Source organism: Bos grunniens, chromosome 14, assembly GCF_055505025.1.
Source record: "Bos grunniens cultivar Pamir isolate PY7600 chromosome 14, Bosgru_T2T1.0, whole genome shotgun sequence".
NCBI classification, from domain to species: Eukaryota; Metazoa; Chordata; class Mammalia; order Artiodactyla; family Bovidae; genus Bos; species Bos grunniens.
The window spans coordinates 36,351,654-36,378,203 of NC_141178.1; the positions used below are offsets into that span (position 1 = coordinate 36,351,654).

Below are 26,550 nucleotides of genomic sequence, written 5' to 3' on the forward strand. Positions count from 1 at the left end.
GAAGCGACTTAGCAGCAGCAGCAGAAACTAACACCACATTGTAAAGCAACTATACTCCAATAAAAATTAATTAAAGAAATAAAGATGAGAAAACCTTTTTCTTTTAGAATGTGAGTGCCTTAAGCGGGGATGTTGGTGGGAAAAGGGGAAAGAACTCCACAGTTCTCTGCAGTCATCTCTACTTCCTACTATGGTAACATCACTAGGCTGCTTCACAAATTGCTATGAATTTTCTACTCCCTAAGTATATTTGTTTTCTTTTATTTTTTGCACCATGACTATTCTCTCATATCCCCTTTAGCACTAACCTCCTTTGAGTTTATGGACACTGCAAATAACGTTAGTCAAAACACCCCAGAATCCTGGGGCGGCAGAGGTAACTAGCTCTGCAACCAGATAAAATCAGCAGGAGTCTGTTAAGAAATCAAGCAACTTTCCTCTCCTGCTATATGTTTGTGGTTTCTTCTTTGATCAATGCCCAAGAACAAGCTGACTCCTCTATATATTTCCATTTCCTGAGTGGACATTATTGTCAGCAATAATATTACCACCCACTTTCTTTTCTCCTTTCTCACTCTGTATATGCCATATTTAGATTATGAATTCCCAGAGGGTAGGCTGGTCTTGTTTGAGTTTGTTCATCTTTCTTTTTTAAATGTTTATTTGTATTCCAATTTTGCATTGTACACATAGCACATTAAATGGAAACATTCCTCATTCTTATCTGGTCTCTTTTCAAGAGGCTAGGGAATCACAGAACATACTGTGTGCTGAATTAGCGCTTTTCTGGAGCTTGGCCATTAAAAGGAAAATTAATGACACATATGAGATAGTCTTTCTTAGCAGTCTCCTCTGAACATCCTTGACAATCTGCTAGATCATACACTTGATCTTATAATCCAAAAGACAACAACAGTGACATATTTCTTGGATTAAAGAGAAAAAGAACACATTGCAAACCAACAGAGAACAAACAAGGATAAAGGAGAGATAAGATACATTATTTATGCAATAAGCAGGCCAGGCGGTCACTGCATCAGCTGAATATAATTATTAGGTAAATGGGGCTCATAGGAGCTTAAAGTTTAAACCACATGGAGCAGAAGTTATCATATCCCTAATTATCAAATTGAGAAACCATGGTTCATTGGTTGGAATTCTGGGAATGACTTGAATGCGAGGAAAGAGTAGGAAAGAGGGACTGCAGTGACAGTGGTTTTAAAGACCTCTTCGGTCACTTGTGTAGTAGCTTCTTTTACATGTTTCCTCACTAATTTTTATTCCAGGGGAAGAACCTGTGATGACTGACCGGACAAAGAAGATGGAAAAATAATCAGCCTGAGCGAAAAGGAGGTCTGAAGCTCTGAGTGAAGAAGACCCCAAGGGTGAAGCCCTCAGGAAGGCCCTGTGATGAGCTTCTATACCAGGTAATGGTCACTGCTGAACAGATGCTAATACATGGTAGACTGTAAAGGAAGCCAGTAAACATTGAGGACCCCTTCACCCCCAGCAAAAACTGTCACAGGCAATGCAGACACACAGATGGGAAAACAGAGAACCTGCCTCAAGGAATGTGTCCTATTGAAACAGGGCTGAGCATCATGCAAATCGGTATAGCCTTGGAGGTCGGCACAAGCGTCCCTGGAAGATCATCAAAGGGAAATGAACTCAGGCCTGGATCCATGACACTCAGAATGTGATGTATTCAATGCTCACACCACATGCAACATTTTCTTGGAACCCTACATATACTATTCTATTTCACAAAAACAATCAATAATGGTTAACATGTACTTGGTACTTACTAAAGTCCAGGCTGATAATCACTTTGTTTAACGTGCACTGGCCTGGTCTGAGACAGGTATTACATTTTCTGCTTCACAGATGAGGAAGTACCTTAGGAATTTAAGGAATTTCCAAATGACTGAATGAGCATGTAGTTATGAATACTGCATGACATGGATCTATGGCTGTAAGAAATGAAAGTGTGGATTTAAAAGAATGTGAAGAAAAATAATGGAGGAGACTTTGGCCACAACCAAATAAACACAAAGGACAATAGTTAGATGATTACCATGTGAGGTGTCTTATATATAAATTGGCAAGTTTCCAGAACTGATGCCTTTGATAGGGTTGTTGTGGTTGTTTAGTCACTAAATCATGTTCAACTCTTTTGCAACCCTATGGACTGTAGCCCACCAGGCTCCTCTATCTGTGGGACTTTCCAGGCAAGAATACTGGAGTGGGTTGCCATTTCCTTTTTCAGAGGATCAAACCTGCCTCTCCTGCATTGGCAGGCAGATTCTTCCTTTGATAGGGTAATAGGACGCTATATCAAAGAATGTGTATTCCACCCACATTCATACAATTTTTTGTTTTTATACATTATGAAATATAGTACAGAAAATACAAAATGTAGAGTCTAATAATAACAATATGCAGAGTACATCATGAGAAACGCTGGGCTGGAAGCAGCACAAGCTGGAATCAAGATTGCCGGGAGAAATATCAATAACCTCAGATATGCAGATGACACCACCCTTATGGCAGAAAGTGAAGAGGAATTAAAAAGCCTCTTGATGAAAGCGAAAGAGGAGAGTGGAAAAGTTGGCTTAAAGCTTAACATTCAGAAAACGAAGATCATGGCATCTGGTCCCATCACTTCATGGGAAATAGATGGGGAACAGTGGAAACAGTGTCAGACTTTATTTTTGGGGGCTCCAAAATCACTGCAGATGGTGACTGCAACCATGAAATTAAAAGACACTTACTCCTTGGAAGGAAAGTTATGACCCACCTAGATAGCATATTCAAAAGCAGAGACATTACTTTGCCAACAAAGGTCCATCTAGTCAAGGCTATGGTTTTTCCAGTGGTCATGTATGGATGTGAGAGTTGGACTGTGAAGAAAGCTGAGCACCCAAGAATTGATACTTTTGAACTGTGGTGTTGGAGAAGACTCTTGAGCGTCCCTTGGACTGCAAGGAGATCCAACCAGTCCATTCTAAAGGAGATCAGCCCTGGGTTTTCTTTGGAAGGAATGATGCTAAAGCTGAAACTCCAGTACTTTGGCCACCTCATGCAAAGAGTTGACTCATTGGAAAAGAGTCTGATGCTGGGAAGGATTGGGGGCAGGAGGAGAAGGGGACGACAGAGGATGAGATGGCTGGATGGCATCATCGACTAGATGGACGTGAGTTTGAGTGATCTCCGGGAGATGGTGATGGACAGGGAGGCCTGGCGTGCTGCGATTCATGGGGTCGCAAAGAGTCGGACACGACTGAGTGACTGAACTGAACTGCGTACCTCTTAAAAGCTTAAGATACAGAAAACTGTACATAAGCCCTTCCCTAAGCCCATCTCCTCTGCTCCCCTCAGATGTAACCAAAATTCTGAATGTTAGTACCTTATTTTTCTTTATAGTTTATATATGTATTTTGTACACAGTGCTATACTTAAAATAGATAACCAACAAGGACCTACGGTATAGCACCGGGAACTCTGCTCAATATTTTGTAATAACCTAAATGGGAAAAGAATTTGAAAAAGAATAGATACATGTATCAATATATGTATAACTGAATCACTCAGCTGTATATTTGAAACTAACTTAATCAATTATACTCCAATATAAAATAAACATTTAAAAATTAACAAAAAAGAACAGTGTTTAGCATATAAAAATACATGAGAGTTTGCCTGTTTCTAAATTTTATGTACACTTCATGTAAATGGAATGATACTAATATATGCATTCTTCTGTGATTAGTTTTGTTCAACACTACTTATCCATGTAAAGACATAAAGATAAGGTCCATTGGTTTACTTGATGTGATAGAAGGGCATTATATGAAGATGTCAAGACTGATTTAACAATCTAAGTCAAGGGATAGCTGGGTAATTTCCAGTTTTATGCTATTGAAATCAAAACTGTTCTGAACATTCTGGTGCCTATCTCCTGGTATACAAATTACTCACTAGCCATATTTCTCTAGAACCTCCAAAGTATTTTGAATACATGTAGTGATAGCTAGCCTCCTCATTTTGTTGCTGATTTTAAAGGGGCTTTCAAAAGTACTTCACCATTAAATACGATTTTTTTTTTTTTGTAGATATATTACTGCTACTGCTACTGCTAAGTCGCTTCAGTTGTGTCTGACTCTGTGTGACCCCATAGATGGCAGCCCACCAGGCTCCCCCATCCCTGGGATTCTCCAGGCAAGAACGCTGGAGTGGGCTACCATTTCCTTCTCCAATGCATGAAAGTGAAAAGTGAAAGAAGTTGCTCAGTCATGTCCGACTCTTTGCGACCCCATGGACTGCAGCCTACTAGGCTCCTCTGTCCATGGGATTTTCCAGGCAAGAGTACTGGAGTGGGTGACCACTGCCTTCTCCAGTAAATATATTGGGTTGGCAAAAAAGTTTGTTTGGCTCTTTCTGTTACATTTTATGGAAAAATCTCAACAACTTAACTGGCCAACCCAATATATTATCAGATTAAGAAAGTTCCATTCTATTCCTAGTTTGATGAGAATTTTTATCATGAATGAATTATAAAATTTTACTGAATGATTTTTGATATGTATTGAGATGATACATGATTTTCTCTACTCAGTTGACATGACATATCACATTCAATAACTTTCTAACAACGGACTAACCCTCGGAGAGGATGAGGGCAGGAGGAGAGGGTATGACAGATGATGAGATGGTTGGATGGCATCACCAACTCAAAGGACATGAGCTTGAGCAAGCTCTGGGAGATGGTGAAGGACAGGTAAGCCTGGCATGCTGCAGCCCATGGGGTCACAAAGAGTCAGACACGACTGAGTGACTGAACAGCAACAACAACTGTGCTTCCAGGGATAAGCCACATTTATGATACATCTTTTAAAAATCTTATTTTGGTTTGCTAATATTCTTTTTACCTGTTACTGTTCTAGATATTTGAATTGTGTGTAATTTATTATCTTATACTGTCTATGTCAAGTTTGGATCCATGGTTAATATTGGCCTTGTAGAAAAAGTCTGGGATTATTCCCTCCTTCTTTCACTATTGCCTAAAATATTTTATGTATTTTAGAATTTAATATTTGGCATAACTCATAAGTAAAATCTTGTCTAGTGTTTTCCAGTAGAAAAAACTTCACTAATTTTACTCATGATGAGATCATTCAGGATTTTTATTTTTTTCACAAATTACTTTTGATTATTTGTATTTTTAGATTATACATTTTACCTAAATTTGCAAATTTATCTGCATAAAGAAGTTTATAATTTTGCCTTATCTAATTAACTTCTTGTGCATTTGTAATTACTTTATATCTATTATTTACACAATATTTTTGTGTGATCAGTCTCATTATTTCAAAGAGTAATGATGATCTCTATTGGTATTTTCTATTTCATTTTTTTTTAAATCTCAATTTCCCTGCTAGTATTTCTGGGTTTACTTTGCTGCTCTTTTTCAAATTTTTCAGTTGATGATTCACTCAGTACATTTTTTCCCCTAATATAAGCATTCAAGGCTATAAATTTTTCTTTAAGTATTACTTTAGCTTCTTGTCACATACTTTCTGAAGTATTATTTATATTATCACCTAATTTACATACTTCCATTATGATTCATTCTTTGATCTACATGTAATTTAAAAGTGGGCTTTAAAACTTATATACACATGCATTTACCTTTTTATGACTGATTTATTTATATTTTGTGTGATCTAATAGATTCTTTAACATTTGTAGAGACTTTGTGTATGCCCTAGAATATGATTAATTTTTTATGAATTTTCTGGGTCTCTCTCAAAGGAATTTCTACTCTCCGGCTGTTGGAAGACTGTTCTGTGTGTGTCCTCGCAGTCAAGCTTATCTGTTGTGTTGTTCTAGTTTTCTGTATTCTACTAAAAGCAACAAGTAAAAATTTCCTACTATGATGTGGCGTTGTATATTTCTCACTGTAATTCTATCAGTTTGTCTTTACGATTTGAAGCTATACTATTCATTACATAAAAATTGAACATTATTACAGTTTTCTGATGAATGTTAACTTTTAAGAAAATTCAGTGTACCTCCATATCTCTAGCATATTTTTTGGCTTTAGTTTTGTTTTTATTTGATATTATTATTATATCAATGAAAGTTTCATTTAGGCTAATGTCTGCCTAGACTATCTTTTTCTCATCCTTAGTTTCAACCATTCAGTGTCTCTTCTAAACAACACATAGCTGGATTCTGTCTGATAGCGTGTGTGTGTGTTTATCTAGTTTGATAACTACTGACTTTTAGTAGGGAAGGATAGTACAATCACATTGGTTTTGGCTACTGAAATAACTAGATTCACTTCCCCAGCTTTATTTTGTGGCATCTGTTCCACTCTTTCTATACTTCCACTATTATCATTTTTCTTTCTTGACTTCTTGAGGATTTTTGAAGTTTTTCTCTCTCCGCAGTTTTTCTTCCACAAGCTTAGAAATTAGACTGTATGCAGTCTGTACCATTGGGAGTTGTGGAAAGCAAGACTTCTGTGGTGTAGGTTTTATTTTTCCTAATTCACCTATGGAGAATGTTTGGACTTCAAGGTTTTGGCTTTTTGTGAGGGACATCTGATTCAACTTCCCAATATGCTCAGAGTCCAGATTTTAACTCCACTCCGCCTTTCCTCACAAGTGCGTAGCTCTAAACCTAGACCACAAGTGCCAGCTCCAGGACTTGCTTACTCCTGTGAAGTAGAGCTTTCTGGATGTTTCTTGATTTTGTATCTCTATATCTATCAATCTATCATCATCCAGCGTGCTTAAATGCAGACTGGGAAGGCTTTTCTCTAAATATCTGGTCATTCATCTAGCTAGAAATGAAATCCCAGGCTTTGGTTCCAACACACTCATTCCCTTATGTTGTTTTGACAGGTTTATGCAGGCCTAGCACAATAGGGATAAACAAATAGATTTGACTTGAATGTCTCCTACAAAATTTGCAGAATTCTACTCGCAATGATATTATTTAGGGATCAAGGAAACAAAAAGGATTAACCCTAATGAGATGCTTTCCCCTCCACTATGTATACTACTTTTAATACTCACTTTATTTAATCCTTATCATGACTCCATTGGAGAGTTTTTATTAGTACCCTCATTTTATAGATGAGGTACCTGAGACCACATTTTGAGATTATTAATTTACTGAATTGGGATTCAAACTCTTGCTTATTGAATCCCAGAGTCCATGCCCTTTATCCTGACTCTTGCTACTTTTCCCCCAAATAAAGAGCTCTGAGAGATTCTTTTCAGAACTGGTAAAAACAATTCTGGTTAGTTTTTCACTGGTAATTTTCAAAGAAAACAATGCAGCTATTTACCCGGCATTGGTTGGAACTCTGCTAATTGCTAGCACTCATTCTGTTAGCAAACGTGGTATTTATTGACTCCAGAAAGAGACCAGATTGTGGGAAAGCAAACAATGATAACATAAACAAATGCTTTCAAAGCAAACCTTTGTTTGGGTCCTAATGTCAAGCAATTTTTAATTACCATTTTTACTTTTGACCAAATATCTCATAATTCATACTCTTCAAGCCTCTGAGGGTAATTAAGCCTTCCATAAAATCTCTTGATGTTAGTTTCCATTCTAATTCTCATGAAACACATATCTGTTTATGCAAGAGCCCACGTAGTTCTGCAGGCTAAGCCTAAAGTATTATTGGAGGCAACCTTGCCAAATCTAATGCCATAGATAAACTAATCTTATTTAATTTCCTGCTTTATCACTGTGGAATTTACCACAGGCAAAGAGCTGAGGAAAAGGCTCTCTTTTTCTGTCTTTCCACAAGTCCCCCTTTTTCCTAGCTGAATTTGAATGTCTAAAGTGGATCCAAGAAAGTTCCTGCATGCAGGCAGCATGGAGAACAAAGCATAAAGACCGTACATGGGCCCTTTTTCATTGATCAGTGGCTGCCTTACCAGTGGAACAGAGCCATTTCTATTCAAGACCAGGTTGAAAGCAACATATCCAGAAAAAGCTTACTCTCAAGCCATAAGAAAAAAAAAATTATTGGTCACTCAGTCATGTCTGACTCTTTGCGACCCCATGGACTGTACAGCCCGCCAGGCTCCTCTGTCCATGGAATTCTCCAGGCAAGAATACTGGAGTGGGTAGCCGTTTCCTTCTCCAGGGGATCTTCCTGACCCAGGTATTGAACTCCGGTCTCATGTATTACAGGCAAATTCTTTACCCTCTGAGCTACCAGGGAAGCCCTCAAGTCATATGGAAAGGCGTTAAAGTTTGGATCACTATAATTTAGAGTTCAGTGAACGCAAATGCAAAACTATGTCCAGTAAGTTGTCTATTCTGAGGTTTCATACATGATCAAAGAGACAAACATGGCAGTATAAACTGACGGAAAGCCAAGTGCAATGTTTCATCATATATGGCCAAGTGTATCTGCAAAGTGGCTCATAAGATGTTGTCACATGCCAGGTTATAAAAGGATCTAAACTCTTTCTTGTTCAAGATTTGCTCCCAAATACAATTTAGAGGAAAAAGGTACTAGCATGCTCTCCCAGTGGGTGGCTCTAGCTTTCTTATTAGAATGAAAAGGGTGTGTTTACATAATCTGGGCATTTAAGAAAAAAATTACGCAATTCTGTGTAATTTTCCCCAAAGAGTTGAAATTGAACAAAAATCAACTGCACATCTGGGTCTGCGGCTGCTTCAGCCTCCAGTGCAAAAATGAAGATGAATTCCAAGGGATCAAAAAGCTCAAAAGTGCTCACCCCTGACAATTTTTTTCCCTCCACGTGATGGAACGTAAAACAACTATTTTTCTGAAATACAAATTACAATCAGCCGGTGTTAGTGTTATTATTTTAAGACCTACTGATCAGACCAATAGCCCTTTATTACCAACAGAGTACACATGAAAAGAAAAATATCCTAACACCTCCCCTTGCTTTTAACTGGAATGGAAATCTAGATCAAACGGGGGTGTGCCTTTATGTATTTTAATATTAGGCAATAATCATACATGAGCATCTTCTCACTAATGCTTATGATTAACTCTAATAAGAAGTGGTTACGTGAGAAGTGATGCAAACACTGTATCTTTTTAAATGATTTTAATCACTCATTTTTGGTTCACATTTGAATTATGCTGTGACCTGTAGCCAAGTCTATGGCTATCAGACACAAAACTGAAATGGTTAATTCTCCTACCACTTCCTTGTTCTGACACTGTGGCATGCATCGTCAGTGCTTTAAATAAGTAAGAGGGAAAAGTAAAAAGTCTATTTTAATAGTGTAATCTGGACGTGCATATTTGATGCATTTTGCTGATTTCCATGCAGCATAATTCTATTCTCCCTGTGTGTCTGAGATTTGTTTCATTTTGGGGGCAGCCAGGGGGAAATGGACAGCTTGGTCCTATGGCATTCATTTCCCCAAAGAGGTAGTTAGGGAAGCAAACAACTAGAGCACAGACAACCACATATTTAAACACACAGACACACGTGACTTAACCTTGGCAAATTTCATATCTGCCAGTGATTCCCTCCTAAATGACACCACTGAGATTCTCAGTTGACCTTTGTAGTTTGTCTGCCTGGCCACATGGCACTGGGCCTTCTTGTTAATTTCATGATGGCGATGCGGGAAGCATAATAAATGCTTCTAGGCTTTATTCTGCTGTGAGTGCCCAGATCAACCATGAAATCAATAGCCTTAACGTTTTCTTTAGCTCAACAAGGAATACCAAAAGCAAATCCCTATGTAAATGATAGCACAATGTCCTCATTCTTAGTCAAAATATACCTTTCAGTCCAGTCCTTATGATGTTAAACAAATGCAAAACATTTTCCTAGTGCCATTTTGTAGCCAAGCAACTCAGAGAGGATTGCAGTCACTCAAAGTGCACTGAGCTCATGTCCAATTAGCTGCACTGTCCACTCTAATGCTATAAGGGCAGAGATAAATGAGTTTGGGATAGAATCAAGGATAATATTGTCATCATTGATACTGAAACCATGCAACTCAGATTGGGACTCGAATCCACGGTCTTTTATTTGAGATCACACACCTGGTCTTAGGACCTAAGGAAGCTCAGGTTCTTGATGTCTCATTGCAGAAAGAATTCAATGGGAGACAAAGTGATAGGTAAGATGTGGATTTATCTAGAAAGAAACATAAGAAAGGGTGTGAGCCATCTCAGAAGGTGAGAGACCCTGAAACATGGCATGGTTGGTTTTTATGAGCTGGGTAATTTCATAAGCTAACGAGTAGGAGGATTATTCCAACTGCCTCAGGAGCCTTTCTAGGAATTGGGTCACTGCCACTTTTGGCGTTTTATGGTTAGCTCTAAACAGTCACGGTGCTAGTGGGCATGTCATTAGCTAATGTTGGGGGCTTCACAGGTGGCTCATCGCCTGCCAAGCAGGAGACCTGGATTTGATCCCTGGGGTTGGGAAGATCCCCTGGAAAAGGAAATGGCAACCCACTCCAGTATTCTTGCCTGAGAAATCCCATGGACAGAAGAGCCTGGTGAGCTACAGTCCACAGGGTCATGAAGAACTGGACACGACTTAGCGACTAAGCAACAACAACTACAGTGAGCATACAATGAAGTTCAAGGTCTTTTGCCATCTTGGACCTAGTTGGTTCTAGCCAGTTTTTGTCATGTCCTATGGTTATATTATTCTTTTAAAGAATAATGTGCCCTGTCCCTCTTCCCTCCTGTTTCAATACCTCTTGGAGATTTGGTGATTACAGCTCTCAGTATAAACACGGTGACAGCCAGGATGATGATAATATTTAGTGACCCTGAGGGGACTGTGACCTTGGCCCATCAAGCTTAGGAGAAAGAAAACACAGATTTCCTTCCAAAAGCCTACTCCAAGCAGCAGCAGAAGGGAAAGAAAAGGATCAAGCATTCTTCAGAAATGAGGAGAAACTGGTTTGAACCTAGCTTCTAGGGAACACACATAAATGGTGACAGGAGGTAATTTTCTCATTAGGCAACTGAGACTTATCTCAGTTGTACGACTATATATGTATTGTGCCCCAAGCACTTTGGTGGGAGAGGTTCTCTAGAAATAACAGTTCTTAATAATTGCCAGCTATGTCAGCCACCTGCACAGCGGCAGGTGGTTCCACGCTTTTCCTTTAAGTGGCACCAGCGTACGTTCAGGAGCCCCAAGCGGAAGCTGCAAGGCTGCCCTGCTTTTGGCCTGCGGTAGTGATCACATCCTCAGCATAGTCTTAGCAGCACCTTATGTGTAGCTGGACACCTTGTATTGTTCAAACTCAACATATTCTCTAAATTCAATATCAGAAACTGGCAGTGGTGCTAGTAGGGCAAATATAATTTTCCAACAGATACGGCAGTTGAAGCACATGTTCTGTTAAGGCCAGGAAAGCAGGTTATTCTAGAATCAAAAGGGTCCGAAGAGAACTCATTTCAGCCTCTAATTTCACAGATTAGGAAATGGAGAATGAGAGAGGTGACATGGTGAGTTAGTAAGAGAGAAAGAACTGAGGTTCAGTGGAGACCTGGAATCCAGTGTTCTTTAAAAATGCAGCATCAGAGAAGCCCCTTGTTCAAGGGCCTCCCTGTGTGTAGTGGTGGTGGGCTTAGAGGTGAAAATGCTATGTGACAGTAACTCCTTCTGACATGCTCACTGTTTTATCATCAGTTCCTAGCACGGAAGCTGTGACAGGTAAACAGTACACGTCAGCTGAATGAATACGTGCCGATGCAGGAGAGGCAAGAGACACGGGTTCGGTCATCAGAAGATCCCCTCGAGTAGGGAGTGATTACCTACTCCAGTATTATTGCCTGGAGAATCCCATGAACAGAGGAGCCTGGTGGGGCTACAGTCCATGGGGTCACAAAGAGTCAGACACGAATGAGCACGCATGCATCCCAATACATACTAGACATTTTAAGGAACTGCTGATATTTGGCATAAAGGGATAAGCTCTAGACTGGAGAGAAAAGGGGATATGCCGTCTACATGGCAGTTGTTTCTGTAAACATGATACATCTAGAAATAGTTTAGAAACCTGCACTGGGTGGCCATCGGGCCCCAAAGAAGCTGGCAGGGTTCTAAGTAGCTTTAGTCATGGTGGCCTTATATGTAGATGCCTTTAGTGTGACTCAGTAGACCCCTTACTGAGTATGACTCCAGGGATAGTTGAAAACCCTTCCTCAATTTCTACACCCACATCTCCTCTATCCTCCCTAAGATGCGCTCATCATGCATTTTTCTACATGAAAGGCTATGGGTCGCACTGAGTGGGGGGGTAGTGCAGTGTCATTTCAAAGTCTATCTCCTCTCCCACCATCTAGTACAGAAAGCCACAAGTTATACACAGGTGTTGCATGCTTCAGGTATTTTTGGCAGAAGCGAGGTCAACACCAGAAAGACTTTAATAACTCTGTTTTAAGGCAAGTTGTTTAGACAGGGGTAACCAACTAGGAGCTGAGTGACACCGGATGGTAACAGCATGATTTGCCTTGATTACAGTTTATCAGATTCTTTCACTTTCATTTTCTATTTTTTTAAATATCATTTATTTATTTTTGGCTGTGCTGGGTCTTTTTACTTATTACTTATTTTTTAAAATTTATTTATTTATTTTAATTGGAGGCTTTACAGTTGCGCAGAGGCTTTCTCTACTTGCAGAGAGTGGGGACTATTCTCTAGTTGCGGTGCAGGGGCTTCTCACTGCAATAGCTTCTCTTGTTGCAGACCACACACTCTAGGGCACATGGACTCAGTAGCTGCAGGTCCTGGGCTCTAGAGCATATGAGTTTAGCTGCCCCACAGCATGTGGGATCTTCTTGGACCCAGGATTGGACCCATGTCCCTTGCAATGCCAGGTGGATTCTTAACCACTGGATTACCAGGGAAGTCTTCACTTCCATTTTCTTATCTGACCATCTCAACCCTGTGGTGTAAGCAAAAACAGTTTTTTTTTTTTTTTTTCCCCAGAGAGGAAGTCAATGTTTAAACTGGCTATATTACATGTTCAATGTCAGCTGTCTTGAAGAAACCTACACCGTGCATGTGTGTGCTTAGTCTGACTCTTTGAAACCCCACGGACGGTAGCTCACCAGGTTCCTCTGTTCATGGGATTTTCCAGGCAAGAATAGTGGAGTGGGCTGCCATTTCCTATTCCAGGGGATCTTCCCAACCCAGGGATTGAACCCGCATCTCCTGCATTGCAGGTGAATTCTTTACTGCTGAGCCACTGGGGAAGTCAAAACTCGCACTGGGGGCTTCTATCGGGTTGGCCAAGAAGTCTGTTTAGGTTTTTCATGGAAGAATCTGAACAAACTTCTTGGCCAACCCAATAATACTGCCACTGCTGCTGCTACATCTCTTTAGTCGTGTTCGACTCTGTGCGACCCCATAGATGGCAGCCCACCAGGCTGCCCTGTCCCTGGGATTCTCCAGGCAATAATACTGGAGTAGGTAGTCATTTCCTTCTCCAATGCAGAAAGTGAAAAGTGAAAGTGAAGTCGCTCAGTCGTGTCCAACTCTTAGCAACCCTGTGGACTGCAGCCCACCAGGCTCCTCTCTCCATGGGATTTTCCAGGAAAGAGTACTGGAGTGGGGTGCCATTGCCTTCTCCAATAATAAGTCCATTGTTCTTCCCATTTTCCTAAGGGCATAAGGTTCAAGGTGGGCAAAGGCTGTCTCTCCCTTTGATGTGTTCTATATAGGCTAGGGAAGGTTGTCTGCTGAACAGATTAAAAGCTGGGCCCTGGCAGCTGCCTATTTCTTCGATCAGCTCAAGAGCTTTCCTCCAAAGAAAGGGAAACTTCTGTGTAAACCCAACCTGTCAGTTTCCTACAACTTATTTCTCTTGCCTTTCACATGTACAATATTTTGCTCGAAGCCTCCAGAAGTTGTTGAAGTTAAAATTCCAATTAACCCTGGCAATAAGTTCTGTAACTATAGGGGAGTTTTTTATTCTTTATGAAATGAGAATGAACCTCCAATGTTTTGGGAATCTGCCGAAACTGGAGAGGGATCAGGATTTAGATGCTTCAGTCAACACCACCAGGTTGTTCCCTCTAGAAATTCAATGCGGGTTTTCAAAGCAAATATGACTATTTTTATCGTGTGAGCTACTTTCATTAGCTGTGGTTCCCTGCACATTTTGAAGAAGGTGATGGCACCCCACTCCAGTACTCTTGCCTGGAAAATCCCATGGACAGAGGAGCCTGGTAGGCTGCAGTCCATGGGGTCACGGAGAGTCGGACACAACTGAGTGACTTCACTTTCACTTTTTACTTTCATGCACTGGAGAAGGAAATGGCAACCTACTCCAGTGTTCTTGCCTGGAGAATCCCAGGGATGGGGGAGCCTGGTGGGCTGCCGTCTACGGGGTCGCACAGAGTCGGACACGACTGAAGCGACTTAGCAGCAGCAGCACCCTGCACATTTATTTCATTTTTATATCAGCCAGATACATATTTTTATTTTTAAGATTTTTTCCTGTAGGCCTATCATTTCAGCCCAAATTAGGTATCAGGTAGAAGGAGCTGGACAATTGCTCTCGTGGATTTTTTTACAAACAATAAAAATTCCAAAGGGCCCAGAAGTATCACAACTAAAATCTACTTCTAAGTATGGCTGCATGTGGAATTTCACTTTATTCTGATACTTGGCTGAGAGTCATGGAAAAAAGTACACAGTACTCCTTCTCTGGTGCTTTTAGAGACAATGTTATCTTTGGGTAAAAATAAGATATTGCCTTCTAGGCTCATTTAGAATTCATTCCTGATGTCAGAACTGTATCAGGTACGCAAAGTATTTAAAATACAAAGTAAGAGATTCTTATTCTCTAGGTGTTTATGAGTGAGTTTTGGAAGGGTACATTTATAGCGCAGATATTCTATTCCCATATCCATACTCATGAAAGATGCTGCTAACCTGTCACCACATTCTCCTCACAGATAAGTGGCCTTGTAATCTTTGTCTAATCAGCCTCACCCAATCCGAACTGGCATGTGAAACGAAGCTGTTGGCCACACCTGAACTAATACTAACTAACCTGAACTTGAGTAAGAACCTCAAGTACTGAACTCTAGGGAAGAGAGGTACATCTTAGACTCCAGTGATGAGCCTTCTGTGAAGAGAAAGGGTTTCCCCTCGTACTTGTTTGTATGGCTAGAAGTTGGAGAGATTGGGGTGGGGAGAGGTTAGAAACAGAATGAATAAAGATTTCAAATAGCCAATGTATAAACAGAGGAGATGAATGTGGAATGTGTACGTAAATATGGAACAGGGATTGTCCTGGGGTTGGAGAGTAGGGTTTTCTTCTCACTCTTTGGGAGTTTGACTCAGAAAATTCCCCTAATACAGAATGTTTCCATCCATAAATTCCAACATGGAGACACAGTGGCTTCTGGTCGGTAGAGGCCTGCAGGCACCCTAAAGTAAAATGTATCACATTCTGGAAGGTGTGTGAGTTCATTTTCAAAGAACAAAGATGACTATGAATCATAGACTTCATGTCAAGAAAATGGGTAACAGATACATGACTTTAAAAGACTGCCAAACCTTCTATCCACCAAAGATTATTAAATGAAGCCTTTCCAAATATACATCTTTAGACTCATTATGGGCAACCCTGATGATCACTTTTTGCCCCCTTTATGATAAAATGAAGAAAGCTCCAGGTTTCTTTCCTTTCTTAAAGAGAGATGAAACAATAAGCTACTCTCTTCATGTTTAACAGTTAAGGTTTGCTGTGTATGTGGCTTGAGGCAGAACTGGCTAGCATGACCTCATAACTTCCCTTCAAGCAATATGATTCCATAAAATTTCACATAGCATTGGACAAGAATCAGCATATCCTGTTTTGAACATCTGCACAATTAGATTGACAAGTGAGTGATTCTGATTGCCTGATGTATCCCTGTTCCCTCCAATCTTCATCCATAAGGAATTTGAAATAATCCCTCTTACACTATTTAGACCAAAATGGAACATCAAAGTTGCCTGGAAATGATGTTATAAAAATTCATTAAATTCTCTTACAATTGCCAGAGGTGACATATGGATACTCACATAACTGTTTTCTAGAAATCAGGCTATAGGAGAATCTTGGAGAAACAGTGGACAAAAATTCATCTGTTGTTGGGAACTACATGATCCCAGGCAGAGATAAACGATCTGCCCCACGTTCCCTCTAAATGCCATATTCTTTTCTACTCAGGCATGTTCCTGCTGATTCCTTATTCAGTTTCTCTGCTCTTAGCCATGTTTGTTCAGGAATGGTCACAAGAAAGAGCCTGAACTACTGGCTGAAGGCGTGGATTTTTGGACTGGATCTCCAAACTCTGAGTGTTTTGTAAATCCATTTTGCCCAAAATGTGCTGTGGGTACTCGTCTTGAATCAATCTTCCATGAGAGAACCAATAGTCCTCTTATTATGGTGATCATATTAATATCAGGGAGGACACAGAATTTTTTTTTTAAAAAAAGAAATAGGTAAGCAGAAAAGCCGTAGAACAGTTTGAAGGTTTATTGTATTTAATGAACTCTAAATGTTGCCATTAAGAGAAAAGAAACGAATGCTATTTCTTTGGGTTACTGGGTTATCAAACAGATTTTCTTAAAACCCTGTTCCCTACTCTGTGCTGTTACTGACAACGAGGCATAGTAGAAATGGCCAGTCTTGAAAGACAGTGGGGCTTAGTTTCGATACCAGATATCCCCATTTCTAACTTGATAAGGGTGAAAGAAGGGAGTGAACAAGTTGGCTTAAAACTCAACATTGAAAAAACTAAGATCATGCTATCTGGTGCCATCACTTCATGGCAAACAGAAAGGGAAAAAGTGGAAGCACTGAGAGATTTTATTTTCTTGGGCTCCAGAAATCACTGTAGATGGTGACTACAGCCATGTAATTAAAAGACGCTTGGTCCGTGGGAGGAAAGCTATGACAAACCTAGACAGTATATTAAAAGCAGAGACATCACTTGGCCAACAAAGATCTCTGTAGTCAAAGCTATGGTTTTGCTGGTGGTCATGTACTGAGGTGAGGATTGGACCATAAAGAGGGCTGAGCACCAAAGAATCAATGCTTTCAAATTCTGGTGCTGGAAAGGACTGTTGAGAGTTCCTTGGACTGTAAGGAGATCAAGCCACTCAATCCTAAAGGAAATCAACTCTGAATATTCATTAGAAGGACTGATGCTGAAGCATCAATACTTTACCCACCTGATGTGTAGAGCCAACTCACTGGAAAAGACCCTGATGCTGGGAAAGACTGAAGGCAAAAGAAGAGGGTGGAGAAGAGGGTGGCAGAGGATGAGATGGTTGGATGGCATCACCAACTCAATGGGCATGAATTTGAGCAAACTCTGGGAGATAGTGAAGGACAGGGGAGCCTGGTGTGCTGCAGTCCAGGGGGTTGCAAAGAGCTGGACATGACTTAGTGACTGAACAACAAACTACATGTCAGCAACAATTTGCTTAAACTTGTTTAGTCTTGGCTTTCTTGTAAGCTAGGAATAAAAGTTTACCAATTTCAGAGTTACTGCAGGGACTGAATGGGACCTAGTTCCATATCTGGCACAGAGTGGGTGTACAAATCAGTAGCTCTTACTATTAGAAAATTATTATAAAAATCTGATCCTGTGAGAATCTGTGTTTGATACTTGGAGAAAGACACAGCACGGCTGGTTGTATTACCGGTGCTTGAGTTTGGTGGGTGGGGAGAAGCATATGTTAGACAGCTGTGTTGGACTCTTCGGAATGAGATGCAGTTAGGAAGGGCAATTTTTCTTGTCTTTTTTTTGCGGGGGGCATTCAATTCATCTCAGTATGGTTTCCTGTCTCCCATCAATCTCTCCTCTGAAAAACATCCAACCTTTTTTTTCTTTCCAGTATCTTTAAGAAAAATAATAAAGGCCAACACTACCACACCCTTATTCCATTGAAATGACAGCATGTTCTTCCGTTACCCCTGAGGGGATATGTCATAACCTGGCAAGGTTCTCTCTCTCCTTTTAACCGGGAAGTCAGAGTAGTGGGACCAGGAAGCTGTAAGAAATGTATGGCTCCAAGGAGGAAGGAAGAAAGCATGCATGAAAGTCAGTTGGATTTGTGACTTTTTCTTTTAATAAACACTATTTTATTATTATTAAATTTTGGGGGCTGTGCCTATAGGTCTTCCACAGTTATATGTCTGCATTGTGGGAGACCTGCATTCGATTCCTGGATCAGGAAGATCCCCTGGAGAAGGGAAGGGCAACCCACTCCAGTGTTCTTGCCCGGAGAATTCCCTGGACAGAGGAGCCTGGCAGGCTATGGGGTCACAAAGAGTTGGACGTGACTAGATGGCACCCCATTCCAGGACTCTTGCCTGGAAAATCCCATGGATGGAGGAGCCTGGTAGGCTGCAGTCCATGAGGTCGCTAAGAGTCGGACACGACTGAGTGACTTCACTTTCACTTTTCACTTTCATGCATTGGAGAAGGAAATGGCAACCCACTCCAGTGTTCTTGCCTGGAGAATCCCAGGGACGGGGGAACCTGGTGGGCTGCGTCTATGGAATCGCACAGAGTCAGACACGACTGAAGTGACTTAGCAGCAGCTTAGCAGTGACTAAACCACCACATGGCGTGTGGGATCCTTAGTTCCCCTGCACTGGAAGCACAGACTTAATCACTGGACTGCCAGGGGGGTCCCATATTTGTGTCTCTTGATCAACAACTACACACCAGAAGAACTAGACACATTGCACTGAGGGAGCTTGGAGAAGTCAGACTGAGGAATCATAGCCCCATTGCCCTTTGTATCATCTATACTTAGATGAAAATTTGGTTTCTCTGGTGGATATTTCACCTGGAATTACCAATCTGTACCCACCATGTCATAGCTAGGAAGGTAGCCTGATCTCACGTACTTGAAAGAGGTCACTTTTTTTTTTCTGCCCCTCAATTGTAATACTGAGTTGTTCTGAGGATTAATTAGGATAACACATGTGAAGCATTTTCAGTGCCTGGGATATAAGGAACCATCAGCAAACTCAGGGCCTCCCAGGTGGCTCAGTGGTAAAAGTCCACCTGCCAAGCAGGAGACGCGGATTTTATTGCTGGATCGGGAAGATTCCCCTGGAGAAGGAAATGGCAACCTACTGTAGTATTCTTGCCTGGGAAATTCCATGCACAGAGGAGTTTGGTGGGCTACAGTCCAGGGGGGCAAAAAGGCTTGGACTCGAGTGAGCAACTAAAGAGCAGAGAGCAGCAAAGTTAGTCCTTGGAAACCCAGGAGCTAGGAAGAATGTTCTCTATGTCAACAACAAAATGAGAAATGAGAAGTCAAAGCAAAGAGCTAAGGTCAGTAAAAGGAAAGAGCTTTCTGATGGAGACAGTTGGAACAGTGCTGGGAGATAGAGGGAAACCCCAAAAGTGACATTCATCACCTCTCCCTCCCTCCCAAAACACCTGGTACCCAGGTTTTATTAACCTGTTTAACTCATGGTATTACTTTGTAATAGAGTAAAGAGAGAGAGAACTTGGGCTTATCTGTAGGGGTTTGTCTTATTTCTCAGTTTGAAAGTGAAAGTCGTTCAGTCGTGTCTGACTCTTTGCGACCCCATGGACTATACAGTCCATGGAATTCTCCAGGCAAGAATACTGGAGTGGGTAGCCTATCCCTTCTCCAGTGGATCTTCCTGATCCAGGAATCAAACTGGGGTCTCCTGAATTGCAGGTGGATTCTGTACCAACTGAGCTATCAGGGAAGCCTGTTTGATTTTCTGTTATTGCTGTTTACCCTTCTTATTTATTTTCCTTATTGTCCTTGGGAGATATTAAGAAAGTGTGGACCTGCATGAAACTATGACTGGTGGGCTTTCCAGAACTTGCTGGTTCACGGGAAAGCCCCTCATAAATCATGTGCCCTGTACAGTCACTTTCTTCCCACCATTCTTCTGGTTTTAGCCCCAAAAGGAAGAAAAATAACATGGGAAACTGACACGTTTCCAGATTGTTTAACTTAAATGCCATGTTTTTGGTAGAAACTAATTTGCCACTGAAAGCAACATTGTCACAAGAAGCCAAGGACTGGCTGTCCTAAAGACCAAGCTTGGGCCTCTGAGCAGTAGTAAATTTTCTTAGCATGAAAAAAACCATAAATGATGATAAACGATGCTAATAATAATAGCTACTAATTATGATACCAGTTCCTGTGCTAAAAATTTTATAGACATTATCTTTAATCCTCAAAACAATGCTGCAAGGTAGATATTATCCTCATTTCAAAAATGCAAAGATTGAGGCTTAGAGACATTAATTAACATGCAAAGGTCACAGTTAGCTTCCAGTAGTGCTTCTAGAAGTGCCGGTCCACAAGACAAAGCTTTTTTCATGCCATCTGTCTGTGATGACCTTCAGAAAGTCAGATATTTTCAAAGTCGTGAAAATTTAGATTTTCATTGCTTTGGACCCTCTTCTCCATCATTTTTCTTTTCTTTCTGGAATTGAAATTTGCAACCATTGGGGACTAGGGCTTAAAGGCAGTGATTTCAGATTTCTCAAAGACCATCATAAACTATAATTAGCTGGTAATAATTAGCAAGAAACAAATGCTTCTTAAAAAAGCATTCATTCACTTAAAATGATTTTTAATTTTATAATGACTAGTATATAATTATAGCAGAACAGAGCTATTTAGTTAGAAAAAATAACTTCAAAGATGAGAGCCCATTTAGTGTTTATTTGCTCGGGGTTCTAATTACTTTGAAAACTACCATAACTTTGCATATGATCACTAACAGCATTCAGTAGCAGCTTGGAGGGAAGCAGAAGCCATCTTTTTTTTTTCTCCAAGCTCCATTAACATGAGGGAAATAAATAATAAATGATAAATACCAGAGGCATGTATTCACTATGTTGTCATTATTATTTATTTTCTTGCTCTGTTGCCAGTTTAGGTCTCTTATGCGAGAAAAATGAAAACCAAACATGTCCTCCCGGTCATTTGCAAAACGAGGCCGATGGAATGGGACCCATGAGGAACACTAAATAGGGTACTGTTTTCGTGTACTATATTAGGAAGTCCTGGTATCTTCAATTTGGTTTCATTACATTTCCAATCTATGTGTGTGTCGATTCATCTTCTCTTTTTTCCATAGTTAAGATTTATGCACTTTATCAATCACCCCACGACAGTCATCTCAGCGGCTTCATTTAGCAGGATAAACCAGTCAAACCCCGTCAGACTTCTGTGGCTGTCACACGGCAAAGTTTGGATTCCTGGCAATTTGAATTACTCTTGCCAATATGAGAGTTTTCAGAGCGATCCATCTTAGGGCCATGTAATCTATCACATCTCCCTCTGCTCTTTTCCTAATTGATAGGTTGAAAGAGAGACACCCTTTAGACCTTGCAGATGTCTCCCCGAAGCAGCCTCAGGACAGAGGTTCCTTGGCAGCAGCAGCTTAAAATGGCAGGTAGTTAAACGTTCCATTCTCCAAATGTAATTTGGATGCTATGAGGGGCCTGTGGGGCACCCAGTGAGCTCGCGTTTTCTAAAAAAGCTTCCATAGGCAATGGCAACCTTTCATGTGTTCACTGCATGCTCAGGTGGTCTAAAAAGACAATGGTGCCAGGTGTGATGGGCTGGTTATTCACTATGGCTTCTGAACTTACAGTAGTGGTAACCAGATTCAGGGGTGGCTAATGCTCCCTAAGTGGCTGGCACCAATTCTAATTTTTAGCCACACTGCTTTTTTTCAATGTTATCACTTTTCTGAAGCCAACTGTACTTTCCCTACAGTTCTGAAAGGATACAGTTCCAAACATATTTAGTACGGACTCAAATATCTGGGGCTTCCCAGGTGGCGCTAGGGGTAAAGAACCCACCTGCCAATCCAGGAGATGTACATGGGTTCGATCCCTGGATTGGGAAGATCCCCTGGAGGAAGGCAAGGCAACCCACTCCAGTATTCTTGTCTAGAGAATCCTATAGATGGAGGAGTGCATACTCTTTTTTTTGAGTTCTCAACAGCACATCTGAGTTGCTTACCAGCTTGCTCAGAGATACGGTGTATAGGGTTCGATTCCAAATTTAGCTCTCATGAGAAAGAAGCAACCTTGGGACTTCCCTGGTCTTCCAATGGCTAAGACTCTGTGCTCCCCATGCAGGGGGCCCAGGTTCAATCCCTGCTCAGGGAACTAGATCCCACATGCCACAACTAAGAGTTCATATGCTGCAACGTAAGATCCCACATGCCGCAACTAAGACCTGGGGCAGTCAAATCAATAAATAAACATTTTTTTAAAAAAGAAGCAATCCTAACACAATTATCTTTGAAGAGAGGTGTCTTCTGAGCTTTTCTAGGTCTTACTGTTAATTTGATCAAATAGAAGTGTTTGCAGGAGGCAAGTTTCATTCTAAAGACTCAAATAGAGAAGACGCAATGACTTGGAAGTTCTACAGAGGATCAACTAAGCAGGAAGTATGGCCCTTGTAGAACAGCGTGGCCCATGAGACAAAAATAAAAAATGACCAGTTTGATATTAAGAAAATTTAATGAGAAAGCCAGAGGAGAAAATGGGTTACTACAGTGCAATTTTTACAGACTTTCAAATGCAGCTGTGCTTCTAAAATCTTGGAATTATTAGCACTCAAAATTCCTCAGGCTCCCAAGTTTATCAAGCAGCAGGGTGTTTAGCAAAAAGAGGACTAGACTGAAAAATCAACCGACCTGTATTTTAGCCTTGACCTTGCACTAAACTGTGCAGTCTCAGGCTGAACCATTAAACCCACCAGACAACGAAGAGACTGGAACAGACAGTGGGTGGCAACTAGTCACCCTCAAGAGTGGCAACTCCTGGCACTTTTTTCCAACCAAATCATAAGAGTTTCCAGGGCCTCCTGGCACTATTTTTGCTTCTCAGAAAAAGTCTAACAGAATTCACACATCTACCCATGGTAAGATAACACTGGAAAATTAAAATGTCACATTTAGTTTTTTAAATCATATGAATTGAAAGGGCAAACAGTAGTTGGTTGTTATTCCATGCTAAGGCAATACTCTAATTGGAGGATTGTGTTTTTACTTAGTGGGAAGTCTAATTAATTGCTACTTAATAAGTGTAAATTGTAAAGGGGATCTTTCAAAAATTAAAACTCAGAGGGAAAAATAAAATTTAATGGAAACCTGATGGTGGCCAGTTAACAAATGGTTTAACAAAAATCCCTTCCAGTTTAGGACTCCTATTACTACAACTCTATACAGATTAAAATTGGTTTCTTTTTTTTAGTTTTTTCCCAGTATCTTTCGACTTTTAGCACAGAACAGGTTTTATTTACTAAACCCATAGCTTTACAACTCCCTTCCCATTCAATTCTATACATACCTGCAGCGAGGGGATTTTAACCAAACCTCACAATTTCCTTGGCTTACACAGTCCTCGCTTCACTGGCCTAATTATTTTAATGAGCAGTTTAACTGAAATGCTGGCTTACATTTATACTTCAATTTATTTGTGTACAGTTCTTAGTACAATGAAAACCTTGAAAGTCTTTCCTATTTTGATAGTGTTTCGCTGTGTTTAGTTGTTAGGAACACTAACACATCAAGTAACTTCATTTTATTTCTATGCATACATATTTTCTTTTATCTTTCTTTTTTTTTCATATTAACAATGGAAAAAAGATACCAAAGTTCTATCACTTTGGTTGCCTAGATGAAAAGAGAATCTACCCAAGGCCTGCAGGAGAGCCTAGATCAGGCTGGCAGGAATAAAAATAACTAGCATTATTCCAAGTCACTTCAGCCATGTCCGACTCTGCAAACTCACAGACTGTAGCCTGCCAGGCTCCTCTGTCTAAAGGATTCTCCAGGCTAAGAATAACTGGACTGGATTGCTGTGTCCTTCTCCAGGGGATCTTACCGACTCAAAGACTGAATCCACATTTCTATGTCTCCTGCATTGGCAGGTAGGTTCTTTACCACTAGTACCACCTGGGAAGCCCATAGCATCATTCCTTGGGTCAGCCATATAGCCTCCGGTGCTTGGGTATTCCCACTCTATTTGTTCCCGTCATTTGGCAAACAGTTTTCTCAAATAGGAACAAAACAGGAAGTGGAAAAAAAAAAAAAAACCTGACATGTAAAATCACTTACTAATCCTAGTCCCCGGGGAATGGAAAACAGAATTCCCCTTATGGTCTAATTATTCTTTGGTATCTTTAATGAAACCAAATCATAAGAGTTTCCAGCATCTGGCTGATGTTTCAGAGGCCTGATTTCCACGTGTTCTTGGCTCTGAAAGGAAATATATGCTATACTTCCTGAAGTCTCCTTATGATCATCTATTTACCCTTTAGTTCCCAGAAAAAATATTTGTCATTTTTCTAACATGGAAGGAAACATTTAGAGGAACAGAAAAGATCTATATAAACTGTCGTGTGTTTTGCTTGCTTGAAATCAAAATAGCGTGACTTCAGAGTTTGGTTTTTCAGCAGCTGACTCTTTAGTGACAGCCTGTACTGGATCCTATGCATGACCCTGCTTTACCAGGCAAGAGTGAACATATGCATCTCTTTTCATCTGTGCTCCTGCATGTGGGTATATAAAAGGATGAAACTGCTACAGAGTGATGCTTTAGAAACTGAATTCTATTACTGCCTACTATAAACTGCGGCAAACCAGAACCAGGCGATTTTGGTAAACCTAATAAAACACATTCTGGAATCCTTGTCTCAAAAGCTATATTAACTGATTCACAGAAAAAACAGCAAAAATACAATAATAGCTACTTCTATTACTATTAGGCCAGGCTAGACTTCAATCTTCATTCCACTTGGGGGAAAAACAAACAAGCCCTTGCAAATTGGGCATTATTTCATTTTACTTATGCAAAGTTTGAAACCCAAAAACATTAAGCACCTTCCCCAAGACCCCAAGACCCGATGGCAGAGCCAGCCAGCCAGCTGAATGTCTTCCAGGTACCCTAAGGATTCTGCAGACCCATTCCCCTCTTTATACACAGGAGATGCTGACATTTAGCCATAAGGTGTTTCGACATGGTAAAATAGTTTGAAATGCTAAGGATCTGTATACAGCCAACTCTGAAGATTCATGATCACTGATGAGAATGTTACTTTGTGGGCCAGAAAAATCGTTTGTTTTGCTCACTGTAATCGTGGCACGGTTGTTTAGCCGCTAAGTCACGCTGGCCTCTGCGATCCCACGGACCGTGGCTCACCAGGTTCCTCCGTCCATGGGATTTCCCAGGCAAGCATACTGGAGTTGTTGCCAGTTCCTCCTCCAGGGGATCTTCCTGACCCAGAACATGCGTCTCCTGCACTGGCAGGTGGATTCTTTATCACTGAGCCACCTGGGGAAGTCCAGTGGCGGCACAGACTAGGCATCTAATCCACATTTGTGAATGAAAAGACAACATACAAAACTGAAAATGGAAAATACAGAAGTCAATTTATATTTGGTTTGGAAATACATGTCCCCCTCAGCAGATTTATCTTCTTAGGAAATAACTCCTTGAGCATTAATATAGCCACTTTACTTTTTTTTCTTTTTTTTTTTTTAACACTTTAGTGAAAATCAGAGCCAGATGTGTGCTGCTAGAAGCCAGATGAAGATGTGAAATGCAAAACACCCCCATGCACAGTCAGATCCTGGATCCAAACTGTGGCATTTCCTACCCATGGGGCTCCAAGCCCGTTCTTCCAAGCAATCCCCAACCCCCTTCACAGCCAGTCAACTGGCCCACTTGGGTTTCTACGCTGGACGAGATGTGACAGGGAGAGGGGAAGGGGCATCGGATGCCAGTGAGAAATGATGTGCCACTCTGTCTTCAGACACAAGCTAGCTCTATAGGCTACTCTCGCACTTGATTTCCTAGGCATTGAAGGCCCATCTTAAAGCCGATTGTTTTCTGTTCAGTCACTAAGTCATGTCTGACTCTTTGCAACCCCATGGACTGCAACCCGCCAGGCTTCCCTGTCCTTCACCCTCTCCCAGAGTTTGCTCAAACTCAAGCCCATCGAGTTGGTGATGCAATCCAATCATCTCATCCTCTGTCGACCGTTCTCCTCTTGCCCTCAATCTTTCCCAGCATCTGGGTCTTTTCCAATAAGTCAGCTCCAAAGAATTGGAGCTCCAGCATCAGTCCTTCCAATGAATATTCTGGGTTGATTTCCTTTAGGATTGACTGGTTTCATCTCCACGCTGTCCAAGGCAGTCTCATGAGTCTTCTCCAATACCACAGTTCGAAAGCTGATGGTTAATCCACACTGAAGTAAGAGCAGTGCAACCTATTCGGTTGAACAGAACTCAGTCTCAGTTTGGGGCATCCTTGCAGCTCAATCTGAGGGTGGGTGGCTTTCATGTCAGACACGTCTGCCTGCCAGGTTAGGTGGGGTGAGCTGCTAGCTCAGCACTGAGGCGTGAGCTGCAGTTGGGGACGTGAGCAGAGCCTGCTGTGCAGCATCGAAGAGAAAAGCTCTTCCTTCCAGACTGACAGCCAGCAATGCCATTTTCTTGTTCGATGAGTACAAATCT

General features: G+C 41.0%; 1 protein-coding gene across 38 annotated transcripts in view; it reads right to left on the reverse strand.

Annotated features, from left to right (window-relative positions):
- The window catches only part of SAMD12 (sterile alpha motif domain containing 12), a 451,161-nt gene that overhangs the window by 87,504 nt on the left and 337,107 nt on the right, over positions 1 to 26,550 (reverse strand). The window contains exon 7 of one of the 38 annotated variants that reach the window (XM_086336377.1): positions 10,070 to 10,163. The exons of 36 other annotated variants lie outside the window; for them this stretch is intronic. In XM_086336377.1, coding sequence (XP_086192503.1) covers positions 10,093 to 10,163 — 71 coding nt within the window. In that variant the 3' untranslated portion in view covers positions 10,070 to 10,092. Of the gene's footprint in view, positions 1 to 10,069; positions 10,164 to 12,614; positions 26,304 to 26,550 lie in introns of those variants that run through there. One more of the 38 variants, XM_086336378.1, reaches the window with a different exon arrangement.